This window comes from Falco cherrug, chromosome 3 (assembly GCF_023634085.1).
Source record: "Falco cherrug isolate bFalChe1 chromosome 3, bFalChe1.pri, whole genome shotgun sequence".
Classification (NCBI taxonomy): domain Eukaryota; kingdom Metazoa; phylum Chordata; class Aves; order Falconiformes; family Falconidae; genus Falco; species Falco cherrug.
In genome coordinates this window covers 77,728,930-77,750,191 of record NC_073699.1, presented here as the reverse complement: position 1 = coordinate 77,750,191, position 21,262 = coordinate 77,728,930, and the positions used below count along the sequence as shown (strand labels likewise).

The 21,262-nt window shown below is 37.6% G+C and overlaps 1 protein-coding gene across 3 annotated transcripts in view; it reads right to left on the bottom strand.

Annotated features, from left to right (window-relative positions):
- GALNT1 (polypeptide N-acetylgalactosaminyltransferase 1) overlaps positions 1-21,262 on the bottom strand; it is a 92,797-nt gene that overhangs the window by 33,264 nt on the left and 38,271 nt on the right. For 2 of the 3 annotated variants that reach the window (XM_055706052.1, XM_055706053.1), the window contains exons 3-4: positions 11,666-11,895; positions 4,793-4,967 (exon numbers count right to left, since the gene is read on the bottom strand). In XM_055706052.1, the coding sequence (XP_055562027.1) occupies positions 4,793-4,967; positions 11,666-11,804 (314 nt within the window). In that variant the 5' untranslated portion in view covers positions 11,805-11,895. The remainder of the gene's footprint in view (positions 1-4,792; positions 4,968-11,665; positions 11,896-21,262) is intronic. The other variant, XM_055706055.1, reaches the window with a different exon arrangement.

The window sequence follows — 21,262 nt, the reverse complement described above, 5'->3', positions numbered from 1 at the left end:
CTAAGCAAAGAGACGACAGAATTAGTCATATGTTGGACTTACTCAGAAAGGAGCCCAGCATAACTGCTCTAAACTCCACAACATTCATTTAGTTTAGACTTAGAAAAAAGGCTTAACCTCAGAAAAAAAAAAAACCTGCCTGCTTCCTCCCAATTGTGCAAGTAAGCTTGGCAGCAGGAACTGAGCAGCGTAGTTTGATTCAGCAAAAAAGCCTTAATAATGTCCTAGTTAAACATTAAGGTCTTAGTTAGAGATCTGCATCTTATTTTTCTATTAAGTGGCTGATGTCACAGTTCGTATGAACTTAGAGTCAGTTCACTCAAATATGGAGGGCCACCTGGCTATAAGCTCTGATTATGCCCTAACACTATTTATACCATTTGAAACCCAGCTACCTACTTCCCGGATACAAACAGTTTGAGAAAAGGACAGTTAAAAGATCCCAAATGTTATGCAGAACCGACTGAGGTATAATAAAATTTTTGACACCCTTAACTCTGGCAAAATTATACCAACTAAGGGGAAAAAAAAAAAAAAAAAAGACTAGGAAGCTCTTTTATGTGAATTTCTACAGAACCTGCAGCCTTGGGGAAAAGATTGTTAAGGTATTCCAAAGCAATAAAAAACACACTCCTCCTTGCTGCAGGTCTGCTTGGGAAAGCCTATCATTTTCCCTAGAAATCTCACCCTGCAAAATAGGACTCCCTCCTAGCTCAGCATCATAAACTCCAGTGTAGACCAGAGCTTAGATGAATGACTGCATTCTGTCCCAGCTATGCCTCCATTGTTTCCAGCCTTGACCACTTGTACCTGGAAAAGAGCAGCATTTTGAGATGCTCTTTTCTAGTTTAAAAAAAGTCAGAATTGGGCTTAAACTCTCACACCCGGGACACAAATGTCTCCTTAAATGTTTTACATATTCCACAAATTATTAAATAATGAATACAGCCTGAAAAGCTCAGCTTTAGAACACAGTACCCATTCTTAATTTTGCAAAGCAGCTTCCAACTAACCTCAAACAGCACTGAGAGTAAAACCAAGTCATATGACACATACAAATGTCATGCATTTAACCACAGCATTTCCAGCCTGAATACCAGTCTAAGACACATATACACAGCTGAACACCTCTTCTAGTCACTGATACCTATTTTATTCATTGCCTTCCTCACCCCCAGTAAATTCAAGGCAAGATTCCAGTGTTCCTAATCACTCATCTTTCACTTTGCTGTCATGTCAAGCCCCAAGCCCACAGCTGCATATTTTCCTGGCAACTGTGAATCAGCTCCCACCTTGATGACTGATTCACAGATCAGAATAAGACATGCTTACAGAAATTACTCTATTAACAACTTGCTATCCCCAGCTGCTTCTTGCCCTGCAACAATATCCCCCCCAGAGGCTGTGGCCCTGTCAGTTACATTAGTTAGTTACACTAACATACCCCAGTCCAGATTCCGAGAAGTATCCAGACTAAAAAGTTACTTATGATTTAGCTTTTTCTCTTAAGCAAATCATTCAGTTGGGATAACGATAAGAGTAGGTAGAATAAAGCTCCCAATTACAGACATAAAATGACTAGCAATTCTGGCATATGTCAATGTTTTTAAAGGTATCTGTGTGCCTCAGTAATTTTGTGCCAAATAGTAAAAATAAATATAAATCTGTTAATACAACTGGGTTACAGCTCAACAGAACACAGTTTTCAACTTCTGTAGATGTCTCATACTGAGGAGTTCCTTGAGCTGGAGAAATGCCTAGAAGTTATTAAAACAGCTCACATATTTGTTCTTCCAGTAAGGAAACAACATTTCTTGGCCAAAACATAAATATGATGCCCGGAGTGGGTCGCCTATAGACATTAACCTATGAGCACTCGAGGACTGAGTGGACACACAAATGTGCTTGCCTTTGCACGGATGACAGGGGGATTTGGCAGAACTAGAAATTAATGTGAAGTATAATGCAGACTTCAAAAGCTGCTCTCCAGCCGAGAGGTTATGCCACCCCCATTAAATACATGTAGCAAATTGGTCCTGGCACACCTGATTCCACCAGCTTTTCAATGATGAACCGTTAGGCAAAACTTTTACAGACTTCTGCTTTATAGAAAAACTGACATGCTGGAGAATTATAGGACTTGAAATAGTCACATATTCTCCCCACACTACATTAAAGGAAGCAACCCACAAAACCTGCGAAGAAAATAATTACATGGTTGAACAGCTAAGTATGCCTTTGAACATACCCTGCTTTTTCAAAACCTTGATTGAAAGCGCTACTGCAGCTGTGCTGTAAGTATATAAATGTGGTAAGGAATGATTAGAAATTAGCCATTCTCCTTCTCCCCAAACTATTTCTATATTAGCAGGGATATAGATAGAACAAGTTATAACAGAAGCAACTCCAACACAACAAAGTGTTCCTGACCATGTGAGTATTTTGACTAATCAAACAAATACTTTTGTAAGACAAACATACAACACCAGAGCATATTTATAGTTTTCACAATTCTGAAAATGGCTATAGTGTTCTTGGAAAGTAATATTAATCCACACATACAGATTAAGATACCCTTACATTGTAAATACAGCATTGTTCTCAAATCTGCTGAAGAAGTGTTAACACATTCCCTAACTTCTTAATCGGTGTGACCTTATAGAGTACATACTGAAGAGATGACCAAAGGAGGAGCTTTTTGGGGACCATTTCTCTCTCAAAATCTACTAAAAATGTACACAGCAAATAAAAATTAAAACTGTTGGCACCAATTCACAAAAACAGAAAATCCAACCCTACCCTGAAACCTTACCTAAAATTTTATTCTGATTCTACTTTCACACGCATAATATAGTGACAGTATTTCTTTCCATACAAATGGAAAAAGAGAAACAAATGCAACATTACTAAATCTATAATGCATATCTTACTGTGAAATACAGTAACTGCAGAGCATAGCCAAGTGTTCAAGACAAAAACTTCCTGTAGCTCAACTTGATTTAAAATTGCGATTCCATTTGTCTGCAAAAGCTTGAGTGGTACTTAAGTAATACATTTTTTAATAGTGTACAACAATTTCTCTTTCCATTTTTGGTTTATTAGAAGTCTAGACTTCACAAAGCTTATGATTAAGTCAAATTTGTGGGTCTAAAAAGTTATTTTCATATCTTTGCACTTACACTATAAAAATGGTAGAATACATACGTGCAAGTTTTACAATATGAATGCTGATAAACAGATGATGTTAATTTATTTCATACTTCCACGGTCATAATGAAAAATCACTCATGTTTACCTTCCACATAGCCAACTGTTGTAACTATAATTTCCCCATAGTTTTGTTAATTCCTTCCATTCATCTCTTCCAGAAAAAAACATAAAGAAATCACCCCAAATTAGCATCCCAGGTTTGGCAAGTCTCCAGTGAAACTTAGGATTTTTCTCACGAGTAAAGCAAGTTGAGAATACTAACTACAAGTCCTTAACCAGTGGAAGTAACCCCTTTACAGTGAGGCAATTTCTTATTCTGTAGAGTGTGATAGAGGGGGCAGACACTATACATGAATCTGCATGAATGCCAAGGGATATCATTGCCAAGTTACAACCACAATCAGAGCAATAACATGAGAGAAAAGGAATAACCCCCCATAACATGTCAGTTTCAAAAGAAAACCCTGCAAGCTCATGATTTGCATTCTTCCATCATACAGAGAAACAGGCAAGTAGTGACCATAAAATCTGACTCATATGTCTGAAAATCAATTGAAAAGTTACACTAATTCAGACTTATGAAATCAATATTTTGAAAAATATACGGTTCAATTATTAAGAACACCTGCACTACCAGGAACTTTCACACTACATAGAATCACATTCATTAAAATAGATGAAAGTACCTACAAACCAGCTCTTTATCACTCACTAAAAATGAAAAGTGGTCAGAGCTTCATCTCATTCTTCTAGTATTATCTTCTGAGGTAGGAAATGAAAAGAAATTAATCCAGCAGCTTGGCCTTGTATATACAGAAGCAACAGCAAAGCTTCTAAAGAAATGGGGTTTCTATAGAATCTGATTCTTGCAAGAGAATGCTGATAATTGATTGGGAAAATCTTGTTTCATGAGCTTCATTTAACTTGAGAGTCCCTTTCATAAATGAGAGGGATTGAGGGTGGGGGAGTCATCAGCTACCCTGCCACAGTAGCCCCAGGAGACTAAAGCAATCTTAGTTTTATTTAAAACAAGGCTACAATTTTCTTTTTAAATTACTTATGACTCAAATAGCTCTGAAAGGATCAATATTCCAAAGGCAAGATCAAACCCAAACCAGATGGATATTAGAAAATATTATAATACAAACTAAATGAGGCTTTGCACATTTCATTAGGTAAGAAATTTTTAAAGTACTTCTCTCATCATCAAACCTTTTATATTTCATATAATTCAGAACTTTAGTTTGCCTCATTACAAGCAGTGCATGAATTTTTCAAATAAGTAATTTTTTTTCCTGAAATGCCAAGTCTTAAGTTAACTTTGTTTCCTTCAACCAAATTAATTTCCATTCCCCTGAACAGGCTTCATATTCATAATCGGATTCAAAGTTAAATAATACTGAATAAAACCGGTTTCTGCTGCTCAATCTTATTTTACAAGTAAGTACCACAATAAACAGGAAATCCTCCTACTTTTCACTTCAAAAGTAGGATCTTACAGAACTGAACTCTGTTTTGGATCATTCTTTGCACATTCTTCATTTAAGTCGAGTACACTTTTAATACAACATAAAGCACTTACCCTTCTAACCTGACATCAGGTAAAGATCTGTTGAGTGCAATCATTTCACTTGCCATTAAATTAAATTGATTTATTTTAAACATTTCTTTCATTTTTTCTTGCTCCTCTTTTGGAATGACCACAGGCTTCCCCATCTCTCCAGGTCCTTCATGTGGTTTTTGTATGGGTTCTGGAACTAAAAATAGATAAAATATTGGTAACTAATTTTATGCTTGTTTTTGTTTGTTGATACTTTATTTTACACTGTAGGAGTGTGTACTCCTGTTTATAACAGTGTTCTAAACACCACCCCCACCCCCCACCCCAAGTTTTGGAATTGAAAACAAATCTTCATATTTGGGAGTTTAACAGAAGTAGTTATGCACTACTCTTGGACACCACAATTCATTTGAAAAAACAGTAAGGGTTTATATCTATTAGCATTATGTCCTAATTGACTTTGCTGTTAAAGTTCTAGAACAACAGACATTTATAATCTAGATTGTTCTTGCACACACAAGCTTTTCAGGAAAAGTTGGATTTTTCTTTATGGGGATTTTAGTAAAGGTTCAAGTAAAATTATATCTTTATATTTATTTCAACATTTTTATTTTGACGGAATGACATCGGCATTTACAGTTTAGAAACAATTTCTCTTAGGTTTACTAACGTTATTTTTAGTCAACATCATTACATTTTGGAGTTTAATGTTACTACTTGAAACAGAAACATTAACATTTAGCATGTTTAAACCGAAGAAATCTTAAATAGCATATATCTGATCAAACTGATGAGGGAGACAGGAAAGAAAAAAGGAATCCAGACTCTTGTATTATTTGTTTTTTTTAAACAAGTGAAAAAACAAATAATTAAAAAATAATTTAAAAAAAACTGTTACATTTTCTTTACAAATACTCATTTATTTTCTCCTGAACTGGAATGTTTTAAATGCCTGAATACTGAATTTGAAATATATTACTACTTTACAAATCGAATACAAATTTTAATTAAAAAAAAATAGTAATTTAAAATCTAAATGGAGGAACTGGAGGTATTTTAAAATAAAGGCACCAAAGCCCTCAGTAATAAGCCTAGCTTCAAGTTATCTTTAATTTGCATCTAGGACAGCACAGTGTAATTAAAGCTTATGCCAAGAGCAAGTCGCCGTGTAAAGAATAAAAATAAAATTTAAAAGAAAGCCCAAGACTTCCATCCTTGCTGAAACACTAAGACTTAATATATATTCTTACTAATAACTGAAACATTTTGCTAGTTTGCATTTAGCATTTATCTGTTAAAAGCACAATGTGTTCCTTGAGAAACTTTCATTTTCAAGTACTTGAAGCGATTGCACTATTTGCATTAGCACAGTAACATTTAGCAGAGAAAATCCTCCCGCCATAGAGATGCTTTCTTTTTACCAAAATGCCCTTGACTTCCAGTTGAGCTATACAATTCTAGAAGCTGCCAGCCATCCACACATACACTGAAAACTGACAGAATGAGTATGTCCAAGCAGGTCCTGAGCGGACTGACTTAGGCACTCTTTTAACCAGGGGTTAAAATGAGCAAGCAGTTTGCTTTGCATCTTTGCCTCCTAGGAAAGTACTATTGAACCCACATCAAAACTTGCTGATTAGCCATTGCATAACCTTTTAAACTAGAATTTTTGTCTTTTGGAGGGATAAGTAATATAAAAGTATGGTACACAATCAGTCAATTATTTGGGCTTACTTTAGATATTCATCTTGGTTTTATTACGTGGGCTACTATAACTTTTTATTAAGTGTATAGCAATTAGTGTATAGGTTCACTTGGACAGAAAATGATTAAATGATGCATGTTCAACATACCTAAAATGATTAAACAAAAGCTATCAGAATATAGTTATAGTCACCATGATTTTTAGCATTCTGAAGAGTGAATACCATATTTGCTTTTCAGAAGAAAAAATAATTTCCTGTTTCGTTTACACTCCGAGTTGTTTCTTAACTTTGACTAAACCAGTTACACTGAATAGCTAAATTAACCAAAACCACATCTTTCACATTTGCAGATCTTGCTGTTAGATGCTACTTGAGGACATCAGCAAGTTGGATTCCAGGTGTATAAATTCCACAAATTCATCAGTTGAATTTTTAAATTTCTCTAGCAAATACATACTACTTGATTACACATTTTACCTAAATAAAGTAGCCCCCACTTCTGCAGAAAAATCCAGCAACAGCTAATTAGATCCACAGATATTTTATGGAACTCACTAAATGCAAAGACAAGCAAGCTTGGCGTGCAGGCACAGTGATGACTTTCCAAGAAAAGTTAACCATTTTCTCTGAGGTTTCTGCATTTATGGTAATCTGTTTTCCCACAAAAGCATGTAGCTCCATATAAACACAAACCAACATGATTTTCCCAAAATTACAAATTTTATGGACAGGTAAAACCTCAGAGAAGTTTTGTCTCTTAGACACACCTCAGCCTTTAGAGAACTAGGCTGATTTTTTTGATGAACAGTTCCTCTTTTCAAAAACTGAATCTGTGTTTTATATCTTGAAGCTGCTCACTTTTCTTCTTAGGAATTTTTTATGCAGATGAGAATATTCAGAACCAAGTCACAACTTAAGAGATCCATCATTACCAAAGAGCTCAAAATTCAGAACATGAGGCCTTAATTGGCACTTGACAAAAATGGCTGGTCCTAGTTTAAATTTGTCATTGCCCCAAGAAAAGAATGTAAATAGCAAGTAGCTGAGATAACAAGACTCTTGCAATACCAATCCTAGGTCTGAGATATATTTTTTTCCCTCCAAGGATTCTAATCATTACATAACTGGAATGCCATTTGAGGCAAAAAAAAAAAGGGAAAAAGGATGAGTTTGGAAGTTTACTTAGAAACTGCATCAAGTGCCAAAGCTGAAAGTTCCTTTGCAGTCATATCTTTAGGGAGCCTGTAACTGTGGTAACAAAGGACTCATTTGATTTTCATTTAAGTCAAGACCTCTGAGCTGATATACAGGACTCTTACAGAAATAAGATGGAGCTACACAAAAAAAACTTTATTAGTAAAACCACAGTACCACCTGGGCATTTTTTGTTTACAGAAACGGTCCCTTTTTATATAGTTGGAAAACAGTCTGAACTCTTTCTTTAAGTCTAGAACTCGTTTACACTTATCAGTAAGTTCTGATCCAAGCTGTGAAATCTAAATTGTAATGTCAAAACCCCACCTGGAAACAATAATGCTCAACTAGCTATTCTATGATTTTCAGGTTTAGAAAAAACGACTACATAGCATGGACGACGCTTACTAAGGTTCTGTGATTATCTTTCCAACTCACGACAACCTTTAAACTTACACCAATAGCCTTCCATCAACAGCTACTCTTTGTGAATTTGACTGATGAACCATCAGGAATTATAAAAAGGGAGCCACTACCCAGAGGCTATACCAATAGAAAGAAAATCTGTGACAGTTTGGGCAAGGGATATACACCATCCAGGTCAACTGGGTAGCTCAGAATAGGTGGGACAAACTGGGTTGAGCACTGAGGAGAGCTTTCCCCAACCTACTCCCACCTATCTGGAGTGGTCACAGCGGGGAGAAGAGCGAGCAGCAGTACCAGCCAGGACAAACACAGGCTCCCTTCCCAGCTCCCAAGACTGATGCTGGAATCAACACTGCTAGATGTTCTGATCCCGTTTCCGCAGGCTGCCTCCCAAAGCTACCCTTGTTGTCTTCCGCCATGGTGGAGGGGCTGGGAGCCTACTGCCAAACCATCCCACACAATTACAGTCACTAGACTGTAACTACTCCTCCTCTGGTATCACTTTAGTTCCCCAGACCTGTACCACCCAGACTCCATGCCAGGCCCCCTTTTCCAGAAACATCTTCATCTCAGCTCTCTCGCTCACAGCCTGGTAAGCGCTTGTTCCTTTTCCATATCACCTTTTGTCCCCTCATCTCCACATTTGCATCATTTCAACTACCAACCCTCAACACCTCTCTGATAGTGGACACAAGGACCTTTATCCCACTCATCTTACATTTCCCCATAATCATGTACGTACATTTTTCCACAGATCCACATTCCTTTACTACTTATTTTGAGCAATTTGTAAAATGTAACGGTGGTATACATACAATCCAATATTAGATGCATAAGCTGAAGCTCACAATTTAAGATGCTACTATCCTATGCCATCAATACCTAGGAGAAATTTTTTTCCCAAAGGCAATTTAGACCACGGCTCTTAAGTCTCATTCTGATAAAAGAAACTCCCTTCATTTTCTGTATTAGAAACCTAAGGAAAACATCCTTGTAACTTCAAAAAAGCCTGAACTGTCCAAAATTATGCTCAAAATCCTTTGCTCCTGCTGAAATATCTAAAGACAAATCTTTCCAACTAGGCGAGCATAGCCTAAAATAAACTTACAAACTCTTCAGAAAAACTTAACTCATATGTCAAGTAGGTTCATTAAATGCCATGGAATTCTTCCACGAATTGCAAAGAGAAGCTATATACCAGAGTGACACAGACAAGAGACTATTAAATTCAGAACACTTACATAATTTATGCTGAATCAAGAAAACTAAATCAATTATGGAAATGAAGGGGGGGTGAAATGTGAAGTGCAAAAGCAGATTTTGATAAAAGCTTAACAGAAAAAATAACTTCAATGTTATCTGAGAAAATTCTAGCCATTCTGAGTGGGAATAAATCCACTACAGACTCTAGTCAGTAAACTACCGGTACAAGCAGGAATATCTAAGATCAGGCATGCAACTGGGTAAAAATAAGTGCCACAGTGTCAACTACAACCACAGTTTCTAGCAGACATATTTCTGCACATACCTTAAGAAAAGTTAGCTGTTTAAAAAAACAAGACAAATATACAAAACTATACACAAGGTTTTGTTTGGTCGGTTGGTTTGGGGTTTTTTGTTTGTTTGTTTACAAGCCAACTATAAGATATTAAAAAGCTAAAGGAGTTTAATACACACAGGTTAGGGAAAGGCCAGAATGAAGGCTGTACTCAGCTAAGTAAAACTCATGTTGCATAGGGAAAGTTATAAGCTTTAAAAACTGCAGATCTTCCCTCACCTGAAGGATCCCCCCCAATGACTTTGTGTAAAGTCATCTGAACTTTCCACACCTTCATATATCAAACCAAGTTTGATTTATATATTGACTACAATTGCTGTTTGCCAAAAGCAGAAAAAAATCCTGTTGCAATTCTAAAGAAGCCTGATGTAAGTTATCTCCTTAGCATCATGTAAAAACTTTGTGGGAACCTGAAAAGTAGACTCATTCCTTACCACCACAGTATCAGTCATCATCTTACACTCTGATGTAAAAAAAAAATTCCCAACTTTGGGGGTGGGGGCGGAGGGGGAGAGGTAAAAAAAAGGAAGACTGAGTTCCTATAAAAGACATACTTTCTACAGAACCCTAATTAATTTTCTTTTCACTTTCTTTTCCACTTACTGAAAAAGAAACCCGGAAGATGAAATGCAAACAGCTGAAAATTTATGCCCTTTCTGCAAAACTCAAGTGAACTAGAACCTCTATAAAATGTTTGCATGCAGCTGTGGAAACTACTGTTCAGAGGTACTAAGCACAGAAATTCCGCATTTCCTATACATTGTGTTTCCCTGTGGAGATTTATTGGCTTGTTTTCATCATGGGGGAAAAAAACTACAACAAAACTAACATTTCCTAAGCATGTTCCCAGAGTTATTCTATAACAGAGCAATAGGGTTCTTAAAACATTTCAGAAAATTTCCCAAGAAGGTCAAAGTTGTCCATACCAGATGTGAACAGGTGAAAATGTTTTTGTGATGGAAAGCATTAATTAATCTAAAGTACAATTGGCTGATCAGACTTAACATTGAGCATCACTGATTAAGTTTCCTACAGCAGCAGCGAAACATACAAACACAGCTCTCCCTGTGGGAGAGACCCCCATAACTACAAAATTAGATGCTTCACAAATGAACTAGAGGCAGCAGGTGCCTGCAGTTCTAAATACTTGTGCTGAGACATGGTAGAGATGAGAAGTCTCCCTACACCAGCTCTTTATCCCATGTGATCAGCTATGAAGGCCTCCCTGAAATAAAGCTGGCAACGTGAATGGTACTGGCTTTCCAAAAAAACCTCATTCAGCTCATCTAACCGGTACCCAAAAACTACCATGTCAGTTAACAAAACCTAAATCTTATCTGAAGATCTTTAGTACTGAATAATACGGCTCTCACTTCAAAGGAAAAGTTAAGTACATAAGTATGTGTGTATATATGTGTATATACCCCCCATATTTGTCACTTTTACATGCAAGTTTATTCTAGTTATTTTCATATATTTATTTTCATTACAACATTCACTGTCCTTTATTGCTATAGTCAGTTAAATTTTGGCTTAGGTGGGGTTTTGTGGTTTTGTTTGGGGCTTGGTTGTGGGCTTTTTTGTAGGGGGGTGGACAGTGGTGTGGTGTGCACTGTGGCAGGGCCAGGGCACAAGTAAGTGTGGTCATTGGTTTGGCCTGTTTTACTACCAAGTCTAGTGAAGTTAACAATGCCTTTGCTTCCTCACTGCTGGAAATTTAGAACATGCTTTAGACTATATTAACATAGCTCACATTCCTAAACAGCTTGCTGTTGCACAGTTTTATTATTTTTCCATACACATTCATGCTTAGAATTCTACATCTTAAGTATTTAAATCTGTAACATACATCTCAGCAACGTGCTTATTTCATTCAAACAAACATTGAACATTTAGCAACATCTGAATGCTGATGCAATGCTATATTGTTGGGGCAAAAAAATCAAACGTTTAAAAGGAGTGCAATTTTACATGAGCACAATTTAAAGATTACTCAGGCAGAAAACTTACCATCTCCAGCAGGCAGGCCTCGTTCTTTTTTCTCATCACATTTGTTGCATTCACTGAAGTACAACAATAGAAACATATCCAGAAGGACCCAAACCAAAGAGGTGGCAAGGACCACCTTGCAATATGCAAATTTTTTCATGGCACTTTAAGTCAAATACAAAAATAAAAAAAGTATAAATAAAAATATCAACAAGTTGCTTTAATCCACTTTGAGAGGCCACGTTCTGTATCTGGAAAAAAAAAAAGAAAAAGAAAAAAGTCACAAAAAGTTACCTGAGGCCAGCAGCTAAAGGCAGAATTTTTATCTACTTTTTAAATGTAACTATTTAATTACCAAATGCTGTATGTATCAAAATGAATCCTCTATGCACGCCAATGAGATTAAGGGAATAGGGTCAATTAAAGCAGCATTATTCTAGTCCTTTGAAACAGAACGAGTGACTAAAACAGAGTGCTCTGCTGAGCCACGGGAGAAGAGGGTAGGCAGGCACATATAATGAAATTAAAAGGAACTCTCTGGATCCTCTGGAAATCAGAACAAGCTAAATGAATGACAAATGACAAATCAGGAACATCTCAGAAAGCAGGGTATCAATCTGTGCTGCATGAAGCCCATGGCTAATATTCCTCATGCTCCTCCCATGTAGTACACTCTGACCTTCTGGGCTCATCACTAGGAACACTAGTCTACAAATGCCTGTATTTTACATGGAGTCTAATGGCATATTGCACCTACATCACAAAGAAAAATGCTTTGCTTTCAGCCAACCAAAAATAAACACCCCTTTTGGTAAAGTTAAACAGTAAGTAAAGTGAAGCAAGTACCTGCAAGCTATTGTGATCACTTACTAGGCATTCAAAGCTAAAGGTGTCAACTATATAATTCTGATGCTTAATGGTTTAAATTCTTATAAAACAATCTTTTATATATTTTTCGACATGCATACATTAAAATTTTAGAATGCCAGCCTTTGAAATTATCTTTTTTCCTACTGAAACTACAAGCAAATTTTGTTACAAGGACTGCTTTTTTTCCATGACTGACAGGTGGGTAGGGCAGAGTCAAGAAGAGCTTGGAGCTTGTTCACTTACACTAAAATATGATAATTTATTTACATTTTTTTTATTTTTTTAACCAAAAGGTTCCCCAGCAGTGCTGAAATGTTTCAAAGTACTCCCAAAGTATTTCCCAATTGGAATAGCTTACTAGTTAAAACCAGATATGAGATATTCCTAACTTAGAAAATACATAGAAATAACACTCTTCAAAACCACACTAGGATTTGAAAATTGACATACACACAGCTTCTCTTACATGCTTTCAGCCTAGACTGAAGAATTTATTGGAAAGGAAAACTTTAATCATAAACCACGATTATGCAAAAACCTCACCAAAAAACTGCATCGTTAAGACTACCATTTCTTTAGTATCTAATTGTCATAATTTGATTCCTCACTCTCACACACACACGCTTCTTGAGTGAAAATACTATGACATCCCCCTTGTAAATACAGCTTATTCTTCTTTGCAGGAGAGACACTCATGTCTCCATGCATCCCTATACACTTAAGTGGTATAGGTTTGGATGGCATAGTAGCGTAGGAGCCTATAGCTTTCCAGTTGTACAAGACTGGAAGGGCATATATCCCTCTGCTTCCTGCATAGGTGTGCACCACATGCCAAGAAAGAGTTTTGTTTGGGATAATCTCAGTTTGCATCTATATAGTTTTGGTATACAGGGATGACTATATAAAATTAGGAACTGCGGAAGTATCTGTAAGTAACAACTTGATGGTAAAATAGCAGGTGAAGTTATACTACGAAACACTAAGTGAAGTATGTTAAGAAAAAAATCCTAGGGATTGGTTGTTTGGGTTTTTAAATAGACACAAGTGGGCCTGAACTCTGGATCTTGGAGTTGCACTATAAGCACTGGTGATCAGCAGCAGTGAAAGAAAAATAATTTGTTACAGACTACTAACCGAAGAACAGAAACCAAACCACCACTATGCCATTACACAGTATCTGCTGTCTCAAGCGCTGGATGAACATCCAGTCTTATAATTTCAAAAAGGATATAGAAGGGTTAGAAAGGACAAGTCAGAAGGGCAAAAGGATGAAGACAATAGCTTCATCACAAGATGTAAGTGAAGACAATAGCATTCTTCTCGTCTGGAAAAGATGTAACCCAAATCAAGTGGCAGGTCTATAACATCAAAGGCTGCATGGAGATAAACAGAGAATAACTGTTGCCTGTTACTCCTACTTCTTATATTGGCAGAAATCAAGTGAATTTAGCAGAAAGACATTAAAAACCAAAAGGAACGTAGTCCCCACAACGTGTAGTTACGTTAGGGGAACTGCCTGCCACAGTACACTGCCAGCACTGCAAGTCTATTCATCAGCTATTAAATATCCAGCCCTCACCCCTACTTCAGGCAGTCCCTGACTGCGACTCTCAAGTCACTGCACACTAGGAGAGCACAGTGAGGAAGTGTCATTACAGTTTCCCCTGTTCTCTTCCCATGATATACACTATCAACCACTGGCAAAAACAAGTACTGTATACAAATAAAATCTGTTTGACATGGTAAGACAGTACTTAAATTCTCCATACAATAGCTTTCTTCTTTTGCTCTAATTCGACATACTATAGAAATGATCTGGCAAAAAGTCATACCACCACCCTGCTTGCAGTTAAAGAAAACAACTGCTAATTAAAAATAGTAAGTTCAGACTTGTGAGATATTAGGCTATAAAAGAAAGTATAAAACACACAGGAGCACAGTGCTTAGGGGTCCTCAGGCTAGCAAGACACTGGTAGAACTGTAACCTACACCTTTCTGTCCATAAAAATACCAACTATATGAAGTGTTTTAAAATACATTGGCTGGCACTATATCTGCCTCTAATGCAAGAAAATTCCTTTGAGAGTTCAGTGAAATGTGAAAGAGACACCTTCTGAACCCTTTGAATCCTTCGAGGGTTCAGGGAGTGAGTAAGAGACAGCAATGCAAAACTTACTTTGCACACTGCTTTTTCAATTCACACACACTGATGGACCATTGATAAGGCCCTTTAGACAAAGGCTCTCACTCCACTGGGCTGTTGACCATCTCACAAGTTACACTGTAATCACACTGTAATTTTACCACTGTTTTTTGAGACAGCACTTCCACTGTCTGCGTACCAGCAGAATTCAGGCAGCACAGCAGTGAAGCAGAAGGGCCCAGAAACTCTGCTGAAGCAACTGCTCTTAGAATGCCAGAGCCTTGACCCAGAAAGAGCTCCAGAAAGACAGCTCTACCATGCAGGGCTTGGGCTGTAAGCTGGTGTTGGAGTGATGGTGGTGGCCTCACTCGTGGGAGCGGTGCTCTGCCTGAGAAGCTGCTTCTTCAATGGAAGGGGCTACAGGACAACGTGAGCACACCGGTACAGCATGAACAAGGGTGACCAATTGGTAGATGCATTTGCAGAGACCTTGCAGTGCCACAAGTCTGAGCACCATGATGCAAGGAAGAAGAGACAGGTAGGCATTGCACTCAAAGGATAAGTGGATGGACACTCCCAAGGTGGTGGCTGAGTCCCCAAGGTGGTGAAATTAGTGACTTGTGGCAACAGAAGGAAAGTCTGCAGCCATGCATTTCCAGAACAGTTACACTGCCTGGGATGCTGTTGAAAGACTGATGAGTCTGCTCAAGTTCAGCTCTTAGACAACCATTCCTTGCCTGTTCCTTCATGTGTGAATCAATGATACTACCAGGTGCGAACCTGAGCATATGAGCAGTAACTGCAGAGCTTGGAAGGGTAGAGATCAGCAGGCATGAGACCCAGACACTGCTCTCCTCAATTGCTGCAGTGAGAGGGCAAGATTCAGGCAGGAGCGCACACAGCCTGTCAATACTTGGCTGCACGGCTAGTGTCAAAGGCAGGCCTCTAAGGCCACAGGACCTGCTTTGAGGAATGAGGGCTGCTGGCCAGGATCTCAGTGACAAAGTGAGGCCAGCAGCATCACGGAAGGGCTCTTACACTACTTCTGTGAAGCACACAGAAGGTGGAAGCAGAGCTACTTTAGAGGAATAAAGAAACCTCCTGAGAGTGTAGGGAGGTACTCAATGAACCCTGCAGTTCAAGTTCAGAAGAAACGAGAGCAGCAACAAGGCACCTGTAAGGATGATGGCAAAAGCAAGGCTAAGAGTAACGCAGATCCACTGCTGTTGGGGGGGCAGCAGACCTGGTGACAATGGGTGTGGGAAATGCTAAGATACTCAGTGCGACTCCTTTGTTATTGGGTCCCCCAGATCTGCCCAAAAAGCAGACTGATCCTATTGTAGGGTCATTCTTTACCATCTCTGACAAGTCACAGTGATCCAGAGTTGCCTCAGGATTAGGAAAAAAAAAAAGCTATCATCAAGAAGGAAGAGTCTAGAGAACCACCTTCTAGTCAGTGTCACTACAGTCCCTGAAAAGATTACGGAACAAATCCTCCTGGAATCTATATCCACAAACAAACAAAAAAAAAAAAGAAAAAAAAAGAGAAAAAAAGAGGGTGGGGTGGGGTGTGTGTGGCAACTGGGAACAGACAGCACAGATTCACCAAGGACTTGACCAACCTGGCAGCTTGCAGTAAGGAGAGGACTGGTTTGGTGAGCAAGGAAAGATCAGTGAATATCGTTTACCTTGCCTTTAACAAGGACTGTGATGACAGTCTTCCAGAGTACTTTGTCAGAACTGAACAAGGCATGATCTTCATGAAGAAGTGGGCTATGAGGTGGGTGGACTGCCAGCTGGAACAGCAGGCTGCATGGGTTTTGACCAGCAGTACGAAATCCAGGTGACACATTCACCAGTGGCATCTTTCAGACGTCAAAACTAGAGCTGATGCTGGTTAGCATCTTTACCGAGAACCTGGGGGACAGGAACAAATGCATGCTCCGCAAGGTTGCTGGTGACACCCCACTGGGGGTGCAGCATGCAGATGATTCCCTGAAACAGTATCCTGGAATAGCCCTGGGTGGCCAATCCTTGTGACACCCAAGGGCTAGAAAAACAGTTGGGTTGAAAACCTCACAAAGTGCAACAAATCCAAGTACAAAGTCCTGTACCCAGCACTGAATAACCTTATTATCCATTTGGACTGGATGACAAGAGGCTAGGAAGCTGTTCTGCAGAAAGAAACCTTTAGAGCCTGATAGCGAGTTTAATATGAATTAGTGTGTTCTTACAGCAAAGAAAGCCAACTGCACCTATAAACAAGTCCGGTAACCACAGCAATAATCCCAAAAGGCATTGGTTTAATAATTGCCTTTGCTACTGAGTAATGTAATAACACTGAAGATTTTTGCCAAACCAGGCATTTTTCCTCCCTTCAATATACTGGATAATAGACCACAAAACCTTTACACCATGGAAGTAAAAGTAGTATTAAAAACACCTTGGAAGTAGAAAGAGAGGCTGTAACTTGGCAAGAATAAACTGAAAGGAGGAAAAATGGCTATGTTCAAGTCTTGTTACTTCTGAAGGTCAAGTGATTCCCCCCTCCGACAAAATCCATGATACACTATAGAAGAAGGTCATCTTTAAAATTACTGGTCTTATAATGTGCATTGTTTCACTTTACCACCTCTCTTACCAACACAGTTGGCATTGAAAAAAATGCTTAGTCTTTTCAATACGACACGTGACTATTGAGTCATTTTTATCTTTGGACCAACTTCATCTTTATTTACACTAGTAATCAGTCTTCAATACGACTTTGTAACAGACTTGACACAGGACTTCATTGCTGTTATTCAATGAAATCAGGATCCTACACTGGATGTGGCACTGAAAAAGCTGATGTAAAGTTTGCTTTCCAAACTTGCAGATATGAATAAACAGAAGTTGGCACAAAGTAAGGGTTCATCAAGATCCTGGCACATTTGCTATTTCTAAGCCATTAATATCAATTTAAACAAAATGGAAAGCAATTAACTGAACAGCATATAAGAAAAGATTGATGGCCTACACAAAATTGAATTTTCAGCTCCTCAGTCCATTTAGTAATGAGGGAGAAAATACTGGCATACTCTAAGGTAACATATTAGGCATATGTATGGATTTTTGAACAAACTTCTGAAAAATGAAGCAAACGCAAATTGGCATTGAGTATTGTCTAAAACTTCATATATCTGAACTATTAATGAGGCCTATCTAGTTTAGTATGTCTCTATTTGAGAACAGAAGCGACTAGACTCAGGTTTCTGAAGTAGTTTTTCTACTGTGATGATGCTTGGGTTGGTTTCTTTTAACTGGCACATGCTCTGTTAAATTATTAGTGCTTTGCAGAGAGCTCATTACCATCAGCTCATCAGTAAATAGGTCTATTTGAGGACAAATAAAGCATTGCCTAGTTTCAATGCTACAAAAGCAAATTTAAAATACCATTTGAATCAGAGGGTCAACCCATCACTATGCAAAACAGGTGTATTCTTTGGCTTCTTCACAGAAACACAAACACACCTGGTAAATTTCATCAGGCAAAAAAATATTCATGAGCTCAAGAATGCCAGTACTCTCTTCTGCTCAGAAATTAACACAGAAGTACTCTTCATTGGCCTACACTCATTTGATGGATTTTGAAAGGTTTTAGTATTCAAAAGTCATCTGTTCGGTACGATTCAGAAACAGTAAGTTCTGAACAAGTGATGAGAGAAAACAGATCATACTAGTCTGAGCAGTATGACATTAATTCATTAAAAGCAAGCCTACTCTTCAGAAAAATCTGAGAAATGTAGGTGAATAACATCAATTTCTATTCTTCTTGGTCTGTGTAGGAAGACTGAACTTCCAATTAATTAGAAGTGAATTTTCAATTCATAAGTCAATTTTTTAAATTGACCATTTGAAAAACCTCATCAGTTAAGTTTCTAAAACTGGTGGGCCTTGGAATGAAGGAGGAGTAAAATAGAAACATAGGATTAGCTGACTACACTTGAAAAACAAGGATGAACTTCACACAGAAGCTGAATTTATTGGTTCATAAAGGCCTTTCTCCAGTTAAATTAAAATGCATAAATATGCTTATAAAAGTAGAAGCTCTTATGAGATGAAAATCCTGCTCATCACATAGAAAAGCAATGCCAAAAATTGAACAACAGGTATGTACTCCATCCACAACTCTGTCAAAGTGTATAGAACTAAGTCACTGTGCTCTTGAACCTCGGATTCTTCCAGTGTAAAATCACAGAACCATAGAATAATTCGGGTTGGAAGGGACCTTCTTATCTAAGTAGTCTTTACTTCACCTCTAAATTTTTATGACTAGTTCTAATACTACTTCTACAGATACATAGTGAGGAAATAACATTTCTAAATTCAGAAAAAACACTTTCAAATCCAAGCTCTTCTTTCAGTTACTGCAAGAAAATTTAAAAGACACTGCTATTTTGGTACCTACACTTTTCAGAAACCTCTTAACTACAATCATTTAACTTCTGAAAACAATTTATCATTTTGCAAATTATTGCTTAGCAGTTTCTCAAATGAGTTTGTAAGTAGTATGTACTATCTTGATTAAATCTTAAAATTTTCAAGAAATCAAGCAAGCATTTGGTCAACACTTTCAAGTAGCTCCCACTACTACACAGTCCTTCCTGATTCTCTTCCTAATCAGCACTACTCAAATAAAAATAATAAGTTGCAGATTAATAACTACCTAGTATGATCCAAATACTAGCTATACAAGAAATATGGTTTACCTCCATTTAATAAAGATGAAATATGTGAAAATTAATTGCAACAGGGACAAAGAATGGAAATGATCAAACCCAAGAGGAAGCAAAACCAACTGAGACCACCTACTCTGGTAAAACCAGGACAGCCTGTATAATCCCTTCAGTAGAGCCCAGAAAGAACTGCCACGTGAAATTTCAAGGTGTGATAGCAGAAGAGTCTGGTAATTTACTGCCTAAAACAGGCATAAATTCAAGGGCATTTAAAAGGACAGCAAGTTGTTCAGACATACATGCTTAGTTTAATATAATAAAGTATATTAATACGGCATTAACATACTATACATTAGAATAGTAATTAATACAGTATATAAATACTGCAAATGTTTCTATAACAGACCAAGTGAATGATCAGAGATGTAAGCAGACCAGAAGTGTAATAAAAAAGAAATACAATTTTGATAAAATTAGGACAGTGTAAATTTCATTCAATCCATAATTGATTGTTTTATAGATATAAGTTACTGCTATCAGCTAGTGCAAAACATTTTAAATGTAGCTCCCACAGGCAAATTGTTATTTAAGGTGAGGAAGATCAGGACTAATACAAAAAATAATGTGGATAAACAACTAAAGATTTATTAAAAAACCAACTTCATAGGCTGATGAGAATGGACTTTCAATAATCTAACAACTGTTTTCTTTAGTAACCTTGGTGCTAGATCTAGATGGGCAATCTTAAGACCTGTTGCCATTAAAAAGGAACAAGTGATAAGGTATGAAGAAAGATGGGTTTGTGGACTGGAATAACAGAATCAAGATAACATTTAATAAAGTATGTTCAATAGTATGCACCGGAGCATGTAACTGCTCTCAGCTGAAGAGTTTCAATAAAGCAAATGCTCATAACAGTAACACTGAGCTGCCACTGTCATCCAGTCATGGATAAAAGGCCAATGAGATTTTTGGATACATCATTTAGGTATTCTTAGACATAAAACCAGAAACCATTGTACGAAGCACAAGGCAAGGACAAAGGGAGAGCTATGTGTTTAGCAAACGAGATGTTTCAGAGCAGAGCCCTGTGGATTTGTAAGAGACCACTGCAGGGGACTGGACACAGTGATCCAGATGGCCCCTTCTACTCCTCCTCTTCCAGCCTGGAATTCGTAGGAGAGTAATGAACACAAGTGAAAAGGCCTAAATATATCACTTCCAGAAGCAAATGTAGATGCCAGATCTTTTTCATAAAACTCCTCCATACGAGCTCTGTGTTTGGGGTGTTTGGTTTTGGGTGGGTTTTTTTGTTGTTGTTGTTGTTTGTTAGCCTTTTAGAAGGAATAAAATTCTCCCAATAGATTGTTTCTGAGAATAAAAAATTATTCACAGAACTCCTCAAATGAAAGTCTCTGAAAAGCTGCTTAAGTTACTTTTTCCCCCCAGCTGTAGCCAATACTTTTCCGACTGACTTTAAGAGAACCCAGTGTTGCTTGCAGAGAGAAAGTGCAATAGGCAAGGTTTTAAAGGACCGGATGAAGAATATTTTAATCAAAAGTTAAAAAACAATTTAATCCACAAATTTTGGATTTACATTCTCTTTTACAAGAATTTTTGCTATTCAAGAAAAAAATAAATAGATCCAGGAGGGAGACAAATATTGCCTCTCAGAATATCACTGTAAACACAAAAGCTCAAGAAGATAGCTAAATTTTGGAAACCAAAAATACAAGTGCAAAGACTACTGTACTCATATAAACAGCTGAGATTTGCTAGACTCCCATGACTTTAAAGTAGCTTTCAAATGACTGAGGCAACATTTTAGGTTTTCTGTCTGCTCTCCAGGTTGAATGAAAATTGTTTAAAAATAGACTTAGTCAGGGATTC